The 23,850-nt window shown below is 39.0% G+C and overlaps 1 protein-coding gene across 1 annotated transcript in view; it reads left to right on the top strand.

Annotated features, from left to right (window-relative positions):
• PLCG2 (phospholipase C gamma 2) overlaps positions 1 to 17,830 on the top strand; it is a 53,183-nt gene extending 35,353 nt beyond the window's left edge. The window contains 14 exon segments of the mRNA XM_030955978.1: positions 929 to 1,109; positions 2,294 to 2,362; positions 3,483 to 3,592; positions 4,383 to 4,479; positions 5,409 to 5,475; positions 5,723 to 5,880; positions 8,501 to 8,603; positions 9,560 to 9,769; positions 10,358 to 10,503; positions 11,507 to 11,621; positions 12,824 to 12,991; positions 13,296 to 13,384; positions 16,763 to 16,947; positions 17,726 to 17,830. Coding sequence (XP_030811838.1) covers positions 929 to 1,109; positions 2,294 to 2,362; positions 3,483 to 3,592; positions 4,383 to 4,479; positions 5,409 to 5,475; positions 5,723 to 5,880; positions 8,501 to 8,603; positions 9,560 to 9,769; positions 10,358 to 10,503; positions 11,507 to 11,621; positions 12,824 to 12,991; positions 13,296 to 13,384; positions 16,763 to 16,947; positions 17,726 to 17,768 — 1,741 coding nt within the window. The 3' untranslated portion in view covers positions 17,769 to 17,830.
• Positions 17,831 to 23,850: the final 6,020 nt, after the last annotated feature.

Here is a 23,850-nt window from a genome sequence, read left to right as displayed (position 1 = left end):
AACTTTGAATAATTAGCGTGGTTGATTTGTGCAGCAGGTCCATGTATGAGAGTGTGTGCAAGAGTTAATTTGTGACTGGCCTGAACCTTTATGCTTTTATAAAGATTGTTTGAGCACCAGCTGTCCTGTTTTTCCCATACAGAACTATGGATGGCCTTTCTTTCATTCCCTGACACTCCTTGCTAAAGAGTATTATTTCAAAGTTTCCTTCAAAACTGCAGTGCAGGTGCAGGTTCATCAATGATTCTATGTCCTTATCCCCTAGAAATCCTGACCTGTCATAAAACTGAAATGTCAAAGTGAAATTGTTGACTCCTCTCGCCAGGGGAGTCAGTTTTGAACAGTTTTGTGGTTCTTGTAAAAGCATTAATGAAATATATAGAACTGTGATGTTCGGCATCATGCCTTCAGATCAAATTGTATTTCTCTGAAAATGCATAGTTTAGCAAAATACAAAGTTGCTTACCTACATGCCTTATTGTGTATTGAAGTTGTCCAAAATTCCCCAGTCTCCTGTTTACTACGGGGTGAGGTTTTCTGCTGTTACCAAGGTGGACATTGAAGTAACTGGAGCTGCAGCATCTCAATAAAACCGTTTCACACCAGGAAAAACAAGAAGCTTGAAAAGGATGTAGGGGTATTTTTGGATGGGATGATTGTCAATGGATGGTTTTACTGCATTTATCAATGCAAACACAAACCTTGTGTTCAAGCACAAAAGATATTTTTTTTCTTTAAAAACGAATTTCTGTAACTATCAAAATGATTATAATAACCGTAATAATTGAATGAAGGAGGCTTTGTTAGAGAGAGAAGTCATTTCACACGATGAAGGTGCACAAAGCAGCTGTGGTGTGGTGCAGTTCAGAGCCCTGGTGCTCTCCCTGTGAGCACTGCCACCTTTCCCAGCTGTGCCCTTGTTCCACAGGGCAGAGGGGAAGGTGAAGCATTTCCGAATCCAGCAGGAGGGGCGGCACTTCGTGCTGGGCACCTCAGCCTACTTTGAGAGCTTGGTGGAGCTGGTGACCTACTACGAGAAGCACCCGCTGTACAGAAAGATGAAACTGCGCTACCCCGTGACAGAGGAGCTGCTGGAGCGCTACAGCATGGTACTGGGGTGGGCTGGCATGGACTGGGCTGGGCTCTGGTACAGGATCTCTGTGGGAGGTGAAGCGGGTCACTTTCTATGAAATTGAGATGTCTATACTGACTTCTCGCACAAAGGTGTGAAGAACAGCTTCATCTTTGATGTTTATTTGATTAGAGAAGCCCCACTGTGTACTGGGGGTCGTTGCACTACTAAAATGGGTTTTTAATAATAGCCTTGCCTACAGTTGGCCCTGTCTTCTGTTGCTCAAGTGGGCATTGATTTAAAATGATCATGCAGATGCCAATTGCTAAGTGCTTCAGAAAAAAAATGAAATATTCTGCTGTGCCTCTCACTCTGGACATTTCAGGGACGGCGTCCCACTGCCTTCTGTGGTAAAAGGTACCTCTAAAAGCTCACTGTGAGGTAAGCATGAGGAAATCTCCCCAGGAGATTTGTCACTAGCCATTGACTAAACAAGGAGCTTGGGTAATTAACTGAGGATAAAGGGCTGTTTTCTGGATGGATGTGTTTCATTTTGAGGGAGCTTTGCTTTGGAAAGCCTGAGGTGCTGTCTTCACTTTTCAAGTATATGTCTTTTTGAAGCTGTAGGAAACTACATCTGGCAGATTTGCGGAAATCAAAACCGGAGGATTTTGTTTTTTCTGGGGAGACTAAAAGAGACTAAAAAGATTTTAGACCTCAGGATTTTTTATGATGTTGCCTATAGCAAAGGTTCTGTATCTTAGGACTGGGTTCAAATGGAATCACAAGGAGAGAATAAAATGAAAAAAATTACTCTGTATATTGTTGTAGGGTCATCTAATAATGAAACCAATACTGGTACTGAAGTACTGTAACACAGGAATCATAAGTGCAGGTATTTCTTTTCTGGTTGCACATAGAATAGTATTCACAATCAAAAAACCTTGTGAGTGATTAAGAGAGACCTTTAGGAGGTATTGCTGTTTCACTAGGTTTTACTGTTCATTAAACTGAGGCATAGACAGATTAAATAACACACTCATCTTCAGTTATGTTCAACTATAGAAGTGAGCAAAACAGAGGTGACTGGCTTCCCTCCTCTTCTGTTGGCCTGTGTGCCATCAAAAAGGTGGTTTCAGAAAGAAATGTTCAATAAACATGAAGTACTTTTATAACTTCTTGATTCCTGAAACTTGATTATTTTTTCTTCCTTGTTTTTAGGAAAAAGATATTAATTCCCTCTATGAAGTCAAGATGTATGTGGAGCCCAGTGAAATCACCCCCACAGTGGTATGCTTTAAGAGAGATATTCACACTTACTGTAGACCTCTGAAAATTAGACTTGTTGGTTTCCTGTTGGCAGAAATAAAAAGAATTGAAAGCATCAGGCTGCTTGGTTTAGGGGGGACTGGACAACAGAAATTTAAAGGGTGTGACTTTTTTCAAGCTTCTTGTTAAAATTTGCACCCACACATTTTCTTGTGTGCAAATCCTGAGTGATTCACTTAGACTGGGAATTTAGGCAGTTTCTGCTCTTGGGTCTGTGAAGATGATTTGGTTTGTATACCTGTGAGAGGGCTCAATCTGAGAAGGCCACATCTGCATGGAAAGAAAGTACAACATGAAAATTTCTGTGTTTGTGGGTGTCTGTGCACTCTTGTTCCATTAGCAAAGATCTTCTGCATGCACAAATAAGTGCCGAGTTTATTCACATGTTTTCTATAAAAATTTAGTGCCTTTGGTCTATTAATAAATTATTAGAATTTTTATCCTTTATATACTGTTTTAAAAACAAGTGTCCCAGCAAAAATTACTTGTCTGTAATTCTTGCTAGTGCCTGTCTACTTGTAAATTCTCATGAACATCACCTGCTCTTAAATTTTGTGAATAATTATTTTTAGTAATTTTTGCCAGCGAATTTGCATTGCTGCTGAAGCATTTGGGTAGGAGTAAATTCAAGATAAACGTTTAGTTCATTCTGGTGAAACTTTGTCTTCCTAAAGGAAGTGTGACCAGCAGGATTGCTGATGTGGTTTTGAAGTGGAGGTTTTGTAGGCACCTAAGCCTGAAAACTTCAACGTGTTATAAAAATAGAGGATTTATATTTCACTTTGGTTTAAAAAATTTTTTTGGTTTTATATTTTCTACCTTAATTATGTTGCAGCACCCAAGAAAGATGTTATTTTTTCTTTTTCCTTTTTTTTCCAAGCTGATACTTGAAGAGTACCAAAGTAGCATCACTTACTTCCACCAATAGATGTCACTCAGGAACTTCAGTATTTTGTTTTCTAAGCTTCATGACAACAACAAAAATATCCAATCTGCCCTATTTTTTTGTTTTAAGATTGCATTATTGATTATTTTATGACCTGTCGCCTCAGATGACCCCTTTGCTCTGTTTCTCTTAAAGCCTCAGAGAACAGTGAAAGCCTTGTATGACTACAGAGCCAAAAGGAGTGATGAATTGAGCTTCTCTCGAGGAGCTTTAATTCATAATGTCACAAAGGAAACTGGAGGCTGGTAAGGACAAAGATTCCTCCTGGGAGGACTTCTGGTGACTTACTAGATGGAGGAAAAAATGAGCTTTGAGTAATAGTTTTTAAAAACTGCCTGTTGTCTTATTGCTGCTTATTAACTGTGCCCTTATAAATCTTTATACCAGTGTATTTAAAAAAAACCCAAACACAAAATCCCCTCATCTTCAATTCTCTTTTCATGTCTTTTTCATTTTTCTATTCCACAGCAATAACCTCAGCCTGCAGACCCTCCATAGTGTGGTATATCCCTTATTTTTCCCAAAATACATCCATCCTTCCTGAACATCTGTGTGTTCTGAGAAGTCATTGCAATCATTGCTCTTCTTCTGTCCTTGTTCTGCTAAGCATTTGTCAGGAATCAAACCCACCTTTTTTAGTGCTCTGTACAGTCTCCTTTGATAACAGGTTTTCTTTTTTAGCTGGCTTGTAAATTGCTTGGAAAGCTTGGGAATCTAATGTTTCCCTGTAGTTTCTACAGGGTAATCAACCACATAATAGTATTTTTAGTACTGGAGGGGGAAAAAGCCTCTTAAGTCATTAATTGCAGTTTACAGTAACTGTAATCCCTCTGAAATCATCTGTTACTACAGTTAATGATTGCTTTGTTAGAGCTCTTAGCTACTTCATCATTTATATTTTTGGTGATAGGCAGCCAGACAATCTAGTGTGGGGTATTAATGACCAATTTCTTGGGGATTATTGCTTCATTAATGGCCTTTTGAAGCACTTTAACTTTTTTTTTTCATTCCTTCTACTTGTCTGTTTAAATTCAGGTGGAAGGGGGATTATGGAGAAAAAGTCCAACATTATTTTCCATCTAATTATGTTGAAGATCTGTCATCTGATAACTCTGCTGAGCTTGAAAATCAGGTGAGGGATATGGTTTGCTACATTTCCTTGGCTACCTACTGAAGTGGAAGTCTGGTTTATACACTCACAATTCCATGTGCTGTGTTTGAGGGAGCAGAATAGAGGGATTAATGTGTTCTTTATTATTCTCTGCTGCTGAATATTTTTGTCAGGACATCCTTTGCTGAAAGCTATTTAAGGAGATAGAATATCTTGAGTTGGAAGGGACCCCCACATAGCTATGATTTTATGATAGCTGAATTGGTGAGAATTTAGAAGATTATGGTTGTTTCCTGCTAATAAAAATCATGAACAGTTTAGATTTTTCATAGTATGACTAAAAAATAACATGCCTGAAACTTAACTAGTTTTCCACTATAATCACTGTTGTAATATTTACAAATAAGAAAATTTGATGTCCAAACACATTTTGCTAGTTGTTTTACTCTCCATTATCAAGTTTTTGTGCATAAACCAATCCTGTTTGTCAAAAGAATCTAAAAAAAATTGGTCCCTTTTCTTGGAAAAAGAGCTCTTGAACAAAAGAAAACAGAACTGAACAGTAATAAGTTTGACATCTTTGGATTTCAAAAATAAAACATTGAATTCTTATGCTCTTCTGAAGCACTTCCAATGATTTTCCAGAAGTCTTTGGAGAAAACCACAAGTATTACATTTTCTCCCCCCAGGTTATTGTAACCTTAAGCAGAGTTGAAAAAGGAGCAGTTATGTCAGGACAGAAGCTACTACAAAGTAGTCTTGTTTTGACTTCTCTCACTGAAGAGATTTTTGTGTGTTTTTTAGATAGGAAAACAGGCTTTCAAACATTATAGTGAGCATGCTGTCAGTAAAGCTGAGATTAGATTTCATGGTGCACATTTATTATTTGTTAATATCCTGAGTGTGTTCACTCAAGAGATTTAGGGTCAGATTTAACTCATGTTTTTCAGATCATTGAGGACAACCCACTGGGCTCTCTGTGTCGTGGCATCCTGGTGCTCAATACATACAACGTTGGTGTGTATTTTCTGATGCTTATATATGGACTCCTGACCTTTCTCTATTAAGTAGACTCTTTTATCTTAAGCAGGAGAGATTTTTAAAAAAACAAACCCCTCAAACACCTGCTTGTATTAATATAGCCAGCAGAATTAATATGTTGAAACTTGATAATACTAAATGCTGCAATACATCAACAATGACACCTTAGAAAAAGAGCTGTTGGATTTCAGTATAAATTTCTTGCTATGGTATTACCTAACAGTGAAAATGCCACAAGGAAAACACAAAAAGCCTTTTGTCTTCATTCTGGAACCTAAGAATCCAGAAGATCCATGTGTTGAGTTTGCAACTGATAAAGTAGAAGAACTCTTTGAATGGTACCAAAGTATCCGTGAGATCACCTGGAAAACAGCAGAAGAGGTATTGCTGCAAATTTATCTGTTGTTGTTTTAATAATGTCCTGCTATAAATTTGCAATAGCTTTTGTCTTTAGCTGCCCTACACTGCTAAATGTTGCTCTCACATGGTCCTTCACCCTCTTGCGTATTGCTGTTGTCTGCTCATTTTATTGATGCTGTGCATCTTGTTCCATAACCTCTCTGGGGAATAGTACATGAATTAGCATTTTATGTAAATTGATATTAACAGGAGTTTTCCAACAGAGTACTGTCTGTATTGCACTCTGCCCCTCAGTGAAGTGTGCTTGCTAGGCCAGAGTGGATACCACTACAATTTTCCATGTGGTCACACTGGTTCATCCCAGTGTTGAGCAGAAGCTCTGATATCAGACTGTTCTTTTCAGAGCTGTGAATCCACCAGTGAAGATGTGTGAAATCTGAGCTGCCATTCCCTAAACTCTTCTTATCCTCTTTGCTAACTCTGTTTTCCAGTGAATGCAGTGGCACTGATTGAGGATTGCTTGGCTAACCACATTTTGGATTTCCCAGTTTTTCAATAGTAGTATTTCCAAATACTTGCCTAGAGATTCAAGGATTCTGCCTAAGTTTAGCTTCTATGTCCCTCTACTGCCACTTAAAGATATTCTTCAGAACTTGCTGTTCTTGTATTGAGGCACTAATTTACCTCCTTGCAATATTTTCTAGTATTTAAGAAGTCTTTGTCTTGACCAAAAAGTCCTTACTGTGGCTGTGCTTAAGGATACTCATTTTTTGTTGCTCTTATTCATCTTTTATTAAGTGGGTGATATGGTTGATAGAAAATGTGTTTCAGTGTTTCAGGCTTGTGGTGTTTATCTGTCATATGGAGTGGAAGTGCTCTGAGGGTTGTCCTGAACCTATTTATAGCAGACAAGTTGATATCTCAAGCAGAGGACTGTAAATCCAGCAAGAGGAGAAGCAACAGGAGCTGTTGACCTATTATCGGGGGAGGAGAGATACAGTTCTTGTGCCAGGCTTTCATTTAGAAGTAAAAATGAGAAAAAGAGAAACATGACCCAAAAGAAGTGCCTCCAAATTGAATGTTTTTTATGCTACAACAATGGCTCTTCAGGAGCCTGGCAGCTTTTTCTCTCTCCGTACAGTTGGAGAAGTATTAAACAGTCTGTGTTCAAAGATGATTTAAAACCCATTTCTATCAGTTGAGAGGCTTTTCTCACAGCGTGGCCTCCACAAAGTTCACATGACAGACTGACTGCTGCATGGGGAGGGGATGAAGATGAGGAAAGGCCCTTGTTGCCAGTACAGTTAAGAGGCTGAATTTTGGGGAAGGAAAAAGCACAGTGAGTTAAGACTGTGCTGCAATGTGATACAGGGGGATTTTTAAATGAGTTTGGTTTTGGACAATGTCTGTTATGCACAAAAGATAAAACTAAGCTTCATGTCTCTTGTAATCTTTGCTCAGTACTGGCACTTGCCATGCTTCCTGGGGTGGCTGTTCCTTGCTCTGCTGCTTGGTTATCTCTAGAGGGTTCTGGCTAGAAATGAGCCCATGCCACTAAAAAATGATCTTTTGCTGCTCAGAGCTGTGGTTACTGTTGGGCAATGTCTGGAAACTGTGGTGGATCACCAAGTACAATGAGATTTGTACAGTTTTTTCCCAAGGTTATTTCCAAGTCTAAACACTGTAGTCCTCTTTCTTTTTCTTCTATTTCAATGTATAATCTCTGGTTCAGTGAGATGTTCTGGAAACCTGTGGCTCCCTGGTTCTGATTTTCATTCCTTTTATGTTTGTCTTGTTGAGGGAATTCTTTTGGAAGGTTTCCTGACTGCTGCTGCTTCATGATCTTTTGTGCCAAAACTAATCACTGTTCAGTATGGGACTCCTCTAACATGTTTTATCCTGTAGCTGCTTCTTGTGCCTGAAAAGCCTCCAGCCCAAATGTCTCCACTCAGGACAACACGTCTTGCTGCTTTTAGCAGTTCCCAGTCTCTGCTGGCAGGGAACACTGCTCAGCTCCCACAGAGCAGGTGCTTGCAAACGTGGAAGTAGAGAGAGCAGGTTTGGTACTGGGGATTTAACAAGCTTGCACATGATTTTCCATACAGAACATGATGGGTTTGGTGCACAAATAGAAAACGACATAGGAATGATGCTCAGAGAGTTTGAATTTCACTGTTTGGGAGTTACTAACAAGACTCAAGTTCTGCCAAGGATTATAAATAGATACAGAAACACTTTACTACCCTTTGCATTTTTTCTGCATACATTTGCATTTATATGAGGTATAGGGTTAAGAATGTAACTAAAATTGAGGTGAGTAGAGCCACATTAAAAGGAAAAAAAAACGTTGCCAGGATTCCAAGCATGACTGATCAGGGAAGAACTGAAACCCTTGCTTACAAAACAGCACCTTTGTCCTCACCAAAAAAAAAAAAAAAAGTACATCCCCAGCTAAACCTCAGCATTTGGTTATTACCTGTTCTCTGAGCTGGGTCTGAAAGTGCATTACATCTGTGCAAAGTGTCTAAGGTATCAGATAGGAATCTGGGCACCAAAGAAGGCTTTCATTAGAGTGCACCCTGGAGCTACTGTGCCATAATACTCAGTGTTCCTAGAATCTAAACTTCGTTATGTTTTCCAGGAGAACAGGAGGAAATACTGGGAAAAGAATCAGTTAATTGCCATTGAATTATCTGATCTAGTAATCTACTGCAAGCCAACAAGCAAAACCAAGGACAATTTAGGTATTGCCTTTAATATTACATTTGATTTTTACCCTTTTGACTACTTTTACAGACGTTATTTGGGATTTTAGGTCTGAAGATAAAATCTGTCCTGTTGGAAAACAAAGCTCTGCTTCACCCAGACAGTTTTCAATAGCACTTTGAAATTGTGCACCAGGGAACTTGATGCTGTTCATCTATCACAAAAGAACTGTCACAAATTTTAATTAGTTAACTAGAGGCACCCTCTCAGATGTATATTCCATGGGGACGCTCACTAGTTATGTGTCAATTGAGTTTTTTGAGATTAAAAACTCTGGCTGAACACTTGTGATTTGTTTGTAAAAAACCTTCAAAAGTAGGTTTACTGTGCATTTGTTAATTTTACTGTAAGAAAATGTTTGCCAGGACTAAGCTGTTGGAATGATGTATGGCTTCATAACACAACTGGGCCTGTGTAAGTGCAGCTGTAGATTCTGACACTGAAATATGTACTTTTAATTCCAGTTTTTTGTCATTGCTGCTGGAGAAGCCAGTAAATGTGCCCTTTTTCTTTAAGTTTCTTTGTAAATGTTTTTAATAAGCTGTCACTGCATTTAAGACATTATAATTATAGTCATTTTTGAGGCATTGGCTAACCCTGGCTCACCCTTGCTTCTCCCCATTTAGACCCAGGAAAAGATGTTTCATTTAAATATGTGTTATAGTGATCAGAAGTACATTATTAGCAGTGATGAGATGAGAACATGACTGCAGGCTCTTATCTGCCCTTCTGTAAAGCGTGTGGCAGGAAGGCAATTTCAACTTTCAGGCTTGATTTTCAACCACTTTGCCGTGACTGCCTGAAAACAGTGCAAATTATTGCATTAAAGGACAAGGCAAAACAAAGTAAAACAAAGTCTTGGTGAAAATACAGTATAAATGTCAACTTCTTTCTTCCATTGCTAACCACTCTTCTTCCTCCTACCCCTGTGTAGACAATCCTGATTTCAGAGAAATCCGTTCTTTTGTGGAAACCAAGGCAGAGAGCATTGTTAAGCAAAAGCCACTGGAGTTGTTGAAGTACAACCTGAAGGGCCTGACTCGTGTCTACCCCAAAGGACAGAGGGTTGACTCATCCAACTATGACCCATTTCGCCTCTGGCTTTGTGGCTCCCAGATGGTGGCTCTGAACTTCCAAACTCCAGGTAATTTTCTCTTTGAAAAAGAATCAAACCCACCTTCTGTTTCACTGTAAATGAGCCCCTTTATGGCCCTTCTGTCCTTCTAATCACCATCCTAATTATTTGAACTTCTCTGCAAGATGTGGAAGAAGTTTGAAGTTTGCTTTTTCATGTGTGGGTTGCCATCTAGAACTGGGCCTCAGAAGTAGGTCTCCAAAAGTCCTGTCTCAGAGCCCAACTGCCCCCAAGCCCTAAAAGATTTATTTCACTTTCATCTCTTTGCAGGAAGCAAGCAGATATATTTAAAGTGAATTTCAGATGGATGAATACAGCCACAGGGAAGGCTGTATTCCACTTCATGGTGAGGGCCAGCTAGTTTGTGATACACTGATAGGAATCTAACTGGGGATGGAGATGGAGTTTTTTGGGATTAGAATTGGTGAAAAATGGCCTGTCAGACTCAGTTACTGAAGGAACTGAGTCTCCCACCTTTCCAGCTCGTTCTGATGAAGTGGTGACCAGAAAGAATTGCAGAGAGGAGCCATTAATCTGGTATTTCCTTAGCTTTATTCCAGGGGATCTTGTGTTGTGACTGTTTAACTCTCTCCCCAGATAAATACATGCAATTGAACCATGCCTTGTTTTCCCTGAATGGACGCACTGGCTACGTGCTGCAGCCAGAGAGCATGAGAAATGAGGAGTATGACCCAATGCCAAATGACTCCAAGAGGAAATTGCAGATGATTATGACAGTGAGGGTAAATCTCTTTTGTAAATTATGTTTTTTTACAAGTCATAAATCTCTATAAAACTAAAAATAAAGCTATTATGTTTCAGAGAAAGATCTGACAGATTGTCAAAATACTGTTTTTAAATGTCAGTGTGTGTGAGAATAAAACTTACTTCACTGGTTCCTGAAAAGAAATACATGTCTTTATCATGCTAATGAAGAACATGCTATAGGACTGAAAACACAGTCCTGGGATGATTTTGTGTAATTGCTAATAAATACATCAAATGAATAACTTGAATTTCCAATCAAATGAGTTCTTAGCAGAAGGGTCCTAGTGGAGATTGATTAGCAGCAGACTAACTAGTTCAGGGATTTTGAGTGTGAAAGAAAGACAGTTATGATGAAATATAGAAACTAAACAGAAAACCTAATAAGCTGACCCCCCACTTTGTATTTAATACATTATGACTTAATCTGAATGTCATTCTTATTTTTCTTCAAGACATGAGTTTATCATTGGAAAATGTTGCCATCTTGACTGGGTGCCAAACAGGGTTGAACTTGTTTCTGTTCTCAGTTGCTATGCAGTAAGACAGGTTCTTTAAAAGTATGTTTTCAGAGAAAGAAGAAACACATGAATTACTCTTCACTACAGTTTAAAGGTGAGGTAAACAGGGCCTGTGAATGCAAAGCAGAAATGTCTTGAAATGGGTATGTAATAAACACAGAAGAAAGATAACAGAACTTGTGCTCCAGGCCTGAACTGGAGCTGCACACTGTGTGTAATGAATGTCAGCTACATTGTCTTTTTTTTTTTCCTTACAATGAAAATCATTGAGTTACCCAGACTACTGGAGGTATTGTTATTGTTGGCAGAGATAATACATGCAAACATATTCAAGAGAGAGAATGTGTGCTTTTCCATGTTCTGGATTTTTCCCCCCTCTAGTTCTGTAGGCTACCTTCTGTTAGCAAAAATGATGCCAAGTTTCCTTTGGAGGGGGTTCTAATTTACAGTTGCCTTGCAGGTTTTAGGTGCTCGTCATCTCCCTAAACTTGGTAGAAGCATTGCCTGTCCTTTTGTAGAGGTTGAAATTTGTGGGGCTGAATATGACAACAGCAAATTCAAGACAACAGTTGTGAGTGAGTATCTGTGGGTTTCTGTGTTGCAGGGATATGGTTCTACTTCTAGGGTACTTAAAGAAAGTGAGCAGAGGATGAACATTATAGGGGGAGTAAGTTAACTGTAGCTCTAGACTGATGAGTCACAAACTCTTGTTCTTTTGCTTATCATGGGGCCTGTTAATTTGAGAAACTTCAATGTATATCAAATTTAGAAAAAACAGTACTATTGCAGTTTGGGGAAAAAAGGCCCATTCTGTTATGTTGTTGCACATGCATAAGTTTGTGTATTTGCATATTTTAAAAAATTACTGTCTTGAGAGTGCCTCCAACAGTGCTAGTCAGTTCCCAAAAGTCTGGCCCAAATGGGGAGTTGCTACTGTGAGCTCCAGACTGTGTTTATTTAAACTGAGGTTCTGAGACTGGCACCCCCTTGGAGGCAGCTTGGGTGTATAGGGCTGTAAAATATTTTAACTTGAAATGCATTAGAAGTTTGATCAAAGCTTAGTCCTGGAGAGTTCTGGATAAGGAATGTGTTTGTGTGTGAATGAACTTAAGTGTGCTGAAATGGGGCAATATTTCAGCCACTTCATATTTTACATTTAGTACTTCTGGATGGAACAGTGTTCCTCTGGTAAAAAAACAGGCTTTGGTTCTGATTATCCAAACCAATGATACCAGTGGAAAATAACCACAGCATCAGGAGCAGAATGTGCATTGTGGCTCCTCAGTACTTCAGAGAAGATGATTATGATTTAAACATTCTGTGGGAAGTGACCAAGACTTTAGAGAGCAAACTTCCTGGCTGTGTCACATAAACCAAATCTTGATGTTCTGTACATAACTACAAAAATTGGACCAAGGTACATGAGTCTTCCTAGAGCTTTTCCTGCTTTCTCTTGGATATGGAGCATGAGGCTTATGAATGTGAGAAATTAATTAGCTTTTTCTTTTCTTTACAAATACATGTCCTAGGAGGTTTTATATGTTTGAATACAAATAATAGCTTTTCTTCATGGATTTTCATCCCTGCCAAGTTTCCTCCCACCCCCACCACCAAGTAAACAAATACAAACTTTCTGAAGCAAGGTTACAACATGAGACAGATGGCAAATAGGATTTTTGGGCTTCTGTATCCCTAGAAAATTTCCTGGGATACATACTCATATGTGAATGAAGTGAAATTATTGCTCCATACTGCAAATGTTTCCTTTTCATTACAGATGACAATGGCCTTAATCCAATTTGGGCACCTTATGCAGAGCAAGTGAGATTTGAAATTTACTAGCCAAATCTGGCGTTCCTGCGCTTTGTTGTTTATGAGGAGGATATGTTCAGTGATCCCAACTTCTTAGCACATGCCACTTTTCCCATCAAAGGAATCAAATCAGGTGAGATCAGCAGCTATAATGAGGTGCTGCTGTGCTGTGCCTTCCTCTCTGATGCCAGACTCCCTCCTGCCTCGATGAAGCTCCTTTCTCTGGCTTTACTTTTCAAGAGCATGTGAAATCAGGTGTTTCTCAATTTTGCCAGTCTTGCCTTTTGCTTCTCTGCAATTGCCATAGTAGAGCCTGCTCTCGGCAGAGGAGCATTTGAGCACTGAAGAATGTTCAAAGTGTGCACCATTTCTGTGACTGCAAATGTCCCCTTGATGGATTCTGTAATTTCCCTTTATTTTCCTTCCCCCTGCCCCAGGTTTTAGGTCAGTTCCTCTCAAGAATGGCTACAGTGAAGATATAGAGCTGGCCTCGCTGCTGGTGCACTGTGAGATGCAACAAGTTCTGGTGAGAAGCTCTGGGGTTTGTTGTGTGCGCTCAGGGTGTCTGTTACCAGTTCTTTGTGGGAACCAGCAACTGAGGATTCGGTTTTCTGATCTGTGTCTGATGTGCTGTTGTCAAGCATTTCTTCTGCAGGTACTGGGGAAGACAAATAGCACAAATTGAGTTACTCTCCCTCTGGGTGGACAGATTACACGGTTGTTAAAAGAGATAACACACAAACAAAGCCTCATTACCTCCAATAGTTTTTGCTGTAACAGCATGGTTGTTGTATTTCCTTGTTAACTGACTGATGCCATGCAAAGCTAGCTAAAATCAGCTTTGGCTTCATAGATTAATCTTTTTTTTTTAAAGGTCCTACATAAAAAGAAATCACTTCAGCAATAGAAGATAGTAATTTCTCCCAGTATTTCATTAAAATAAACAACCCATCAAGTAGAAGACATATCTGGTTCTTAAAGAACTGCTAATCTCCTCCTTTTAAGCCTCTCTAAACACCTACTTGAAATAGTAGTATTTTAAAACACATAGGGGAAAAATAATGATGCTCATGAATCCAGGCATTAAAGCAGCTGATCTGTGAACAGTATTTGTTGGTGTTCCAAGGGTGCTGCTGTATATGTTGATTTGTAGGATATTTCTCAGACTCTTTCTCAATAATATATTACATAATTTAAATACACTTGTGATATGATGAAAGTTTAAAGATGCTTCTGGGAAGTGACTATTTCAGGCTGCTTTCCAGCACTCTTCTGATTCAGAGAAAAAAAAATTCAAGTTCTTATTTTTAGTCTGTCAAACCATTCAGGCCCACGCTGCACTTCACACTAGTGACATTATTTTCCTGATTGAAACATCAGCTTCTGTGAACTCTTAAGTCATTATGTCTCTGGAGGGATTTGTACCTGCAGTTGAATACACTGAACTGGAAATTTCTGAATTCAGTCACATTGTTCTTCCCAAAGGAGTGGAAGCCTTTTTCAAATCTCCTTTGTGGAGGTTTTTATGAAGCCACCTCATAACACCTAATATAGTATGACTGTGTGTGCAATGACAGTTTTTGAAAGCTGTGGTAGATTCCTCTATGTTCCTTCTGTGGGCCAGCCAAGGGATCTGAGAGCAGGAGAGGATGAGAAGCTGAGACCAGGGATGTGTGTGTGTGAAGAGGAGACCTGTATCCTTTGAAGATAATATTTAAATTGCTCATATTTCATGGGCTCAATCTCATAGGGGAGGCCTGATAAACTGCTGGTTCTGGGCTTGCTCCCTTAGAGAAAACTGGCAAAGTCACCATTGCCTAATGCTGAGCATGGGCATCACTTGTGGATACATTGCAAACCCCTCCTGCCGTGGTTTCTCTTCAGGAATCCAGATCGTTATTGCCTGGGGCAGGAGCAGCTCTCAAATGTTGTTCATAGCAGCAGTCTGTCCTCCAATCTGTCAGCACTGACTCCTTTGACAGTAGCACATTTCACACTCTAGAATCCCCTTCTGCTTGTCAAGCCAAATGAAGATGCAGCTCAGCTCGGTGTTTTTACAATGCCTGGTGGCAATGCAGTGCAGGACAACTTCCAAAAACTTCCTTTTGTTTGGCAGCCTGCAACAAGCCCAGACTCACCACAGTTGTCAACTCTAGAACTTTTGCCAGGTCATTCAAGAAGCACCAGGAAAGATCAAGGCTTCTCTGTTCCTCTGCTTCTTTTTAAAAGGTGATGGCCTTCCATAAAATAATGGCATTTAATAACGGGTCTGTTTATATACAGAGCCCATCTGCATGTGCTTGGAGATGAAATACAAAATTGTAATGAGGAATTACAGACGGCTGTGAAGTTTATCAGGAATAGTAAAGTGAAAACATTTTAGACATAAATATACACATTTGTGAATTATAATGTGGGGCCTTAGTAGTTCCCATACAACTTGAACATGTTTTTTGATATTGTAGGAATCATACTATATTGAAGTAGTTGTTGCACTTAAAGGCATGTCTTATTTGCTTGAAAATTGATTTACTTCCTTCAGAAAGTGCAAGTATTTCTTCAGCTTTGTCTGACTACATTCAGCCTCAATGGTGTATATGTTCTTGACTTAAAGATTGAAGTGGACATCTTAAAATGCAGTTTAAGCTGTACCTTTGTGGATACATTTATTTACCAGAAATAACAGTGGTACATATGCATCTTGATGATTACACCTGCAAATTGGTAGTTAACAATCTGCATTTCTTTTGTGATTTGGGAATACAAAGTTTCCTACCCCTTTACAAACAAAAATTAAATAAATTACTCTTTTAGTCTTAATCGGGAGCATAGCACTGAGGCTGTTTCAGTTGCTCCAACCCATGCCTGCACAGGAATGTGTTTCAGGAGGAAGAAAGGGTTTAGGAAAGGATCTTGCTACTGTAACTGAAAACTCTTGGGTATGTTGCTAAGCTATCAATTTTCCTAGATCTGTACTGAATGCAGAAAGAGGCATTCTTATTAGTATGCTGCCTCTGAAAATGTTTGGATTTATTACATTTATTGATTGCATGTCATTTCTTGTAGAAGGAGTATCTTGTTTTGCGGCTGATGTGAAAATTAAGACTTCAGTCCTACCAGTTCTATTCCCCCCACTAGTAACTCTGTAAAGAGGCAGCTTTTGCATCCAAAGTTTTGAAGTATTAAAATAATTTGAAGTCCTAAAGGGAATCATGATGATTGCTTATGATTGTGGAATATTTTGAGACCTTCTTCTGTGGGCCACAATTGAAACTCAGACCTACTCAGTTCCTTTGCAAGTACTGAATTGCCACAGTTACATAGAAATACAGGATCTGTCCTTCTTTCTTGGTACATCTGAGTATTTGCTCCTGTAAGGGGTCCTATTTGATTTGCCACTCAATATTTTGACCTTTAGTCTACATTTAAATAGAAAATCCCCAGGATTGTTACTTTGTCACATGATACACAAAAATTATGGAAGAGCCAAAACCTAAACATTTTAAAAATGTATTTTTAATATTATTATAATCTGATAAGGCATCATGATACACGATTTTCTGTTCTTTCCTCAACAGACTAGCATGGTCTGTTAGGGAGAAATATTCCAATACAAGTGTTTAGATACAAAAATTTTGTGATCTGTGCTAGAATGTCCCTGATGCCCCTGTCAGAGGGTATGGTGGTCTTACTGTGGGGCTGAGGAATGTTTTTTAGTGCTTTTTAAGTTAGTTTGTTTCCAGAAACATTCCATGAACATCCTATCAAACTAATATTATAAAATGTTCTATGCAGTTATTAAAATGTGGTTAGGAAAACAAACTCATCCCCCAAACTGCTGGTTCTGTGTCATTTTGGGAACGATTTTTACAAAATCACCTTGATTCCCAATGTTCCTTTGAAGGAAAGTGAAGAGGAGCTTTATTCCTCCTGTCGGCAACTTCGGAAACGCCAGGAGGAGCTGAACACCCAGCTGTTCCTCTATGACAGCCACATGAACCTGAGGAACCCCAACAGGGATGCAATCCTGAAAGAATTCAACGTCAATGAGCACAAACTACACATTTATCAAGAGACTTGCAACCGCAGGTGGGTTGATGATCATTCTCCCTTCCAAGGCAGCTCTGTCTAGACAGGATTTATGGTAAGGAAACCTCAGCCATATCAAAGGGAGCACCTAAAGAGTGGTGAGGGTAGAATGAGCTCATCTGGAATGAGGAAGGGCTGTAGAGAGGCCAGGCTGAGCCTCAAGCCACTAGAGGCCAGCAGAAGCTGAGGAATATGTGCAGAGCAATCTCAGTGGCAGTGATCACAGTGACACTTGTAATCCTGTCAGGTTTTATATCCCTCTCTGCTGCTCTCTGGGAGGAAAGCCTGGAAGTATATACAGACAAATAAATAAACCTCTTCACTCTTGCTACACTATCAGAGTTATGTCCCTGGAAATGTCATACACATATGAGATATGTGGGAACAGATACACAAACCACAAAAGATAAAACCAGTATTGAGTTGTAGCAGCACAGCATTGTCAGTTCACTGTCAGTGCATTATCCAGGGCTTAGGGGAAAGTTCCTTCTCCTTTGCTGCCACCTTTAGCTGAGTGTGAGGGAGATAGAGGGAGGCTTCATGTACCAAGAGGAAGTTTTGAGTAGATCTCAAGACTTTAAATATTCTTGCTCTTTTTTGTGTGTGCTGAACAGTTGTGTCAATCACTTGTTTACTCCCATTTATTGAGGGAAAAATTGCAGTGCTCATTGCTGATACATGACTTGCCACTGGTATCCAAGTACATTGAATTTGGGAGACTGTTTTCCTCTAAGTAATTCCTATTAGGCTTGACTTTTTCCTTTTCTTTTCCCTTAAGATTAAAGGAGAAGAAAGTCAGTAACAGCAAATTCTACTCTTAGAGCCCATCATTCTTTGATGTGTGCTTTATGGTGCAATTCAGGAAGAGATGAATTTATCCTGGTCATCCTACTCATCAGTGAGTGACGGTCTCATCAGACAGAATGACTGGAAGAAGAGAAGGAAGAGGAAATATGGACTTCCTTTATAATTTTTCTTCTAAGAAAAACTGGTTTAATACCTAATAATTTATATTCTGTACAAAGCATATCCTCTGTGCAGGCCAGAACTTCTGTGTATTCAAGATTTTTAAAACTTGAGGATGTGTAGTTGGATGGACCTCACTTCTCATTATCAATACCTGAAGTACAAATCATCTCCTGCATGTGTGTACACAGGCACAGTGTCACAGAGAAGACCATCACAACAATTTGCATGCATGGAATCACACCACTTCAACAACCTGGCTCCTCAAGATTAACTAGTAGTGAGTTTTTAATTTATTAAGTGCTGTAAAAGCACTTCTACACCAGCATTGTCACGTCATGTATGTTACAGTCCTCAAGACAGCAGACTGTGCTGCTGATACTGTATAAAATATTTTGGGCAGCTATTGTCTCTTATTAAAAATTTTCTGTTACATTTTCGAGAACAAGATAATATGTTAATTTTGTTGAAAGCAAATACCCTCTGTTACTGTAGTTGTGTTTTTCTTGTTGAACTCTTTTTAAAGGTTCAAGAAAGGAGCAATGTGTGAACCTCTATTCATAGCCCCTGTGAACTTCTGTTCAGAGCCTCGAGGCACTGGAAGGAAAAGTTTTAAGACATGCAGTAAGAGATATCTGTTTGTTTGCAGAAAGGGAAGGTATTTAAAATTCCGAGGAGCACTTACTTTTGTACAGTATCATTTCTGCAAATCCTTTCAGCTGCTAATGTGCTTAGAAATGAATTTTTAAATGAACTGTCAATTTTTAATCTTGCAATCCTACACAGACGATAGTCAAATGATAGTGTTCTGTAAATGTAGACTGTTTTCCCAAAATGTAACTAATCCAAGAATGATAGTGTGCACAAATAGAGAGGTACATCCTTCTGGTGCCTTTAATCAAATCAAGAACATGAAGCTGCAGATGAGAATACTTGTTAGATTAGCAAGTGTATTTTCCTGCCAGAGCAGAAGTAAAGGCCTTTGATGGAATATTTAACAGCAGTTGTCATCATTTGTGTATGTGTTGGTCCTTTGTGCTAGTGCTGTATTGTTGCCATCAAATTCCTGGTTGTTGTATCTCTACATGGGATGAGTTTTGCTATCCATATTCCCCATTTCAGTGTTCAAATGTGTGCAGAGGAGTTCAGTTTTCGCAGTGACTGCCTGAGGCATAAAATGCTGCTTCCACAGAGCTGTACTTCTGATCACAGAGGACTTGCACAGATTTGGGATTCATGGCCTGATGCAGCTGCCTCAGCAATTTTCAATTTCTCTTGCTCCCCACACTGTGAATTCTGTTGTTTCAAGAGGCGCTTAATTGATGCCATTGTGCATTCACAGATGATGGTTTGAGGAACCCCCTTGAGGTTTTAGCTATTCTGTAAAGAGAGTCTTGTCTCAGAGATGAAAGTGTTATAATAGTGTATCCCACAATGGGGTGGCTTCTGTAAATTTTTTATTATAGAGAAATTAATTCCTAATCACCCAACTGAAAACAGAGAAGTTAAATGCAATTCTCTGCTTTTCATCCTCCTTACTGAAATCTCTTCAGGACCCAGCTGTGATTGACCTGTTCAAGGATTAGATGGGTGTAAACCCTGCTCAAAGAAAGAAAAAAGTGATCACATCAACTGTGGATTTGGGAAGTGGAGCTGAAACCTAGACTGCTGTATAGATCTGGTTTTATCTCCACTATCCAGGTGTGGATTGTTCTACCTGTCCGAATTCTTTTTAAGCTCAGTTCTAGAGCAGACCCAACCAAACTGTGCATTTGTCCCCGCTTCCTCCACTGGTGTTTGTATTCCTGGCACAGCACAGCCACTGTGTGATGGACACAGGAGTGAGTCCCTCACACTGCTCTTGTGCAAATATTTAAGAATTAGCTCATTTTGTAGTCCTTTGAAAAGTGCTGTGCACATTCTCCACTCATGCATGTCAGGGGTTATGAGGCACTCCATCAGTATTTATGCAAATGCATTTTGTTTTACAGTAAAACTTTTCCCCAGAATATGATGTTACACTGTGTGCAGAATGAAAATACTGCAGTGACTCTTCTGCTGACTTGCAAGTGGTGGGCAAGGCTATTTTCTAACTCTTCTCTTGGTTTTGCATTCTGTGTTTTATCTCCAAGACCTCACCTCTCAGTTCTTCCTTGGGGCAGACTCTGTAGCAACTTTATCACAGTTGCAGCTGTTTGAGTATGAAAGTAGGTTTGAATGTGTGTGCTAATTTTTTTAATCCAGGAGGGAAAACATTTATACATTTTTGAAGTTAACAATTGTTAAATTGTTATATTCTTATAGAAATGGTTTTAAATCATTGAAATAACTTATTTTAATAAATAATTGTTGATATCTCACATTGATGTGAATAATGCCAGGTACTTCTTTGTTTTAGCATTGCTTGTTGAATTTCATGACTTTTGCCAGTCATTTGAAGCAGTGAGTTCTTACTGAGAAGTGATCTGCTGGTGTGGTATGGTGTGCTCTGCTAGAGGTTAGAGGAAGGTCTTTTCTGTGTTTTTAAGATGAACTGACTTAAAGATTGTTTCAGTAGACATGGTTATCATTGCACTTCCTCTGGCTCCAAACACACGAGGCAGAAGGAAAAGGTCAAAGATCGAGTTTAACTTGTGACTCCAAACCAACCTTTTTGAGTGAGAGGCAGATACAAACTCCAGCTCTAGTGAGAGTCAGATTTTTATGAGCATGAACACTAAAATCTGAGCAAGGCAAAGATTAAATTTGTAGTAATTTGGAAGAACAGTAATATTGATGTTTACAAAAAAATTTATCAGAACACTTTCTGCCTGTGAGGTTTCCGGGAGAACTGCTGCTGGGTGGGTGCACTGTCTTTATGTGGTGATTTTTTAATTGTTGGGAGTCCTGGGAACAAATTTTTTCTTATCTTTTGATCAGAATTACGTGCTTATTGAACATGAATCCATCTGAGGTGTCTGCAGCCTAGTTCTTCAGGAAGGTCATTAAATCAGACAAAGTGTCTTTATCATCTTAGTGAATATTGGTATGCATGAGTTCTGGAGTCCAAAAAATTACTACATTTAGGTGTTTTGTTGCCTGTATTGTCACTTTTTTCTGCCCCAACAGATCTATATATTTCTCTGTTGAAAGCATTTTGTTAGTTTTGCAGTTCTCTTAACCTTGGAGAAGATGTGAGCTGTGTACCAGCCATTATCTTTGAATTCTCCAAACCAGTTGGAAAAATCTGAATGTGGTGTGGAAGCTGAAGTGCAGTGGTTGAGGTCTGCTACAGTCATGTGTCAGCATTTTAACTGCAGTCCAACTAGCTGGCTTTGTTCCAGACTGAAATTCCCTTTATAGCATGAGAAATAGAAGTTAAATATAATGAAAATTAACTTTCAGAATCAGTTCAGAGATGAATTTATCTTCTGATTCATAACAGTATTTATAAACACATCCAGCTATTAGTTTTAAAAGAATTTAAATTAAATTAAAAGCAGTTGAATTTGCTACTAGTCTACATTTTTAGCTGTTACTCCAGCAAAACAGGGAATTGTGAGCTTGACTAAAATAAAGCAGTAGTTTCCCCAACACTTCTGTAGACCTGAATTACAGTTTAATCCCCAGATTCTTTACAGTATCTGTAAATTATCAGCCTTCAGGACCCTTTTCTCTGAAGAGCACATAGTAAATTATTACATATGCCATTATACTTTGGAAAGTATGTGGAAATCAGTAATAAATAGAAACAAAGGGACATTTTGGTTGAGTCCCTTAGGGGAAGGACCTAGAAAAATCTGGTTTGATTAAGCATCTAAAATAATTCTATTTAAATGCACATGAGAGGTATAAGTTTTCATGTATATCTTGCAAATGTGTACCTTGAAATGCTGCGTCTGAGGTTAAGTAGCTGACCAAGTATTCTTAAACTATTCACTTTAAACATCAGCATCATTCTTTATAGTGAGGCACCTATCACTTGTTCAGTAATTTTGAGGACTAGGAAAAATTGAATCTGAGCTATATTTTCATTCTGCTCTTCCAATTTTCAGGTGCATTTCTGGTAATTCAGTTTCAGGAAAACAGGTAAGATGAAAATTTGAAAAGGGACACAACAATTGAATTACCCTTATTTACCCAGATATTCATGCATGAGGAGTAATGATAAAAAACCAGGAGAAAGGTGAGAGAATTCTTGTTGTAAAATACTTCAAATAGAGCAGCTGCGACTGCCTTTACGGGGATGGAATTTTCAAGCAATTTTAGAGTATCTCTTTAAGCCACAGACTGCCTGTTTTCCTTTTGGAAAGAGTAAGTGTATCCTTCACCTCTGCTGTGGTCAGCACTTTGGGTTTTTTAATAGATGGGGCTAATTGATGGGGAATTAATCAGTGCACTGATGATGGCTCTGAGGTGTGTCCCCACATTAATCCCGTGTGCTGGAGCACACTCTTGGGCCATTAGAACAAAACAATTCCTCCTGCTCTGTTATCAGAGAGTTCTGGCCTTGACTCCAGGCAGACGAAAAGCTTCACGTGTTGAGCTCAGCTCCTGCAGGACTTTGGTATTTGGGGCTTTGTTGGGCTATTTTTGTCTTGTCAGGAGCTGCTGCTGCCATACCTCAAAAGCTGTCTGGGGCCTGAACCTCAGCTGGTATTGACAGTGTGGATTTAGGATTCTTGGCTTAAGGACACTTCCATAGATGATTTTCATAACCCCACCATTGAGATAATTATAAATAGCAGTAGCTGAGTTTTCCTAAAAGATTACAAATAGCAGAGAAAATTCCCCTGGGGCACAGGAGTTCAGTTCCCTATGTTAAAACCATTTTTTTACAAGACTTGGCATGAAATACCAATGCTGTTTCTGTGCAACAGGCTTGTGCAATTTCTTCTACGTTTTGGTTTTGTTTTCTGCTGGCATTAGAATTTTGTAATCTGTTTCTGATAACATTGTGTCAAAGCCAGAGAACTTAAAGGGGAAAAGAACAAAGTGGTTTTCCACTTGAAAAAACAGAGCTGTTGGAAAGAGAGCATCAGCCCAGTGCTTTCATGAGGTCATGGATGTCTTTTTTCTGTTTTATCAAAAAGAAGATTTCTTCTTTCTGCAGATGATGTTGTATATTAATGACTCCTGGAGAGTGGCCCCTGTGCCATCAGTGCTCAGTTGGAGACACATAAGCTCTTTATAAGAGAGTGCAACACTCCTACTACAGCGACAGCTTATTTGCTATTAGAGAGGGAAAAAAAAGGAGTTCTCTCTTGAGCTGTCCCTCAAGCTAAGTATTAAATTTAGTTTCTTTCATGGTGTACTTAATGGTAGGGGAATGAGGGAGAAAAGTCAGATTTGAAGCATAAAAATACAAAAAGTTATCAATAGTGTGGGCTGGGTTTTTTTTTAAGGTAAACTTATCAGGAAGAGAACAGTCAAAAATAATGCTGTCTTTAGTCACCATGAGCTGTAAAAGTCTGCATCTTCTAAGCAGGGGTGGCTGTGGATTTCTAGCTTGGTTCCTCTCTTCAGGGCTCTTGTTTTCTGAGAATCCTTTAACAGTGCAATGGAACTGCTCTGCTTCTTATTCTTTACTTCCCCATTTCAGTTGCAGCAGAGTTGAACAGAAGTATCTGGATGTTACTATTAATTTAAGATCAGTGTAGGTTCAGCCATTAAAATGGAAAAAATAAAGTTTAAAGAGAAGTTTTAAATTCTGTAAGGATTCTGCTTTTATCAAGGGGTACAGAAGCTGCAATGCTGATGAGTTAAGGGAAAACAACTTTGTGTTTAAAATCTGAGGTGAAGTTTCTCAGTTTATGTATTAGATTGACAGATGAAATTGCATAGGACAGCTGTGACCTGTACTCTTAGTCTTATCTTCTAATCTTAAAATTCCACAAAATTATGAGTTTCCTTGTATCAAGTGTTTATCTTCCTATCATAAAGCTGAAATTCTATTTA

The sequence above is a fragment of the Camarhynchus parvulus genome, chromosome 11 (genome assembly GCF_901933205.1).
Source record: "Camarhynchus parvulus chromosome 11, STF_HiC, whole genome shotgun sequence".
Taxonomy (NCBI): Eukaryota; Metazoa; Chordata; class Aves; order Passeriformes; family Thraupidae; genus Camarhynchus; species Camarhynchus parvulus.
This window is presented reverse-complemented; position numbering and strand designations above follow the sequence as displayed.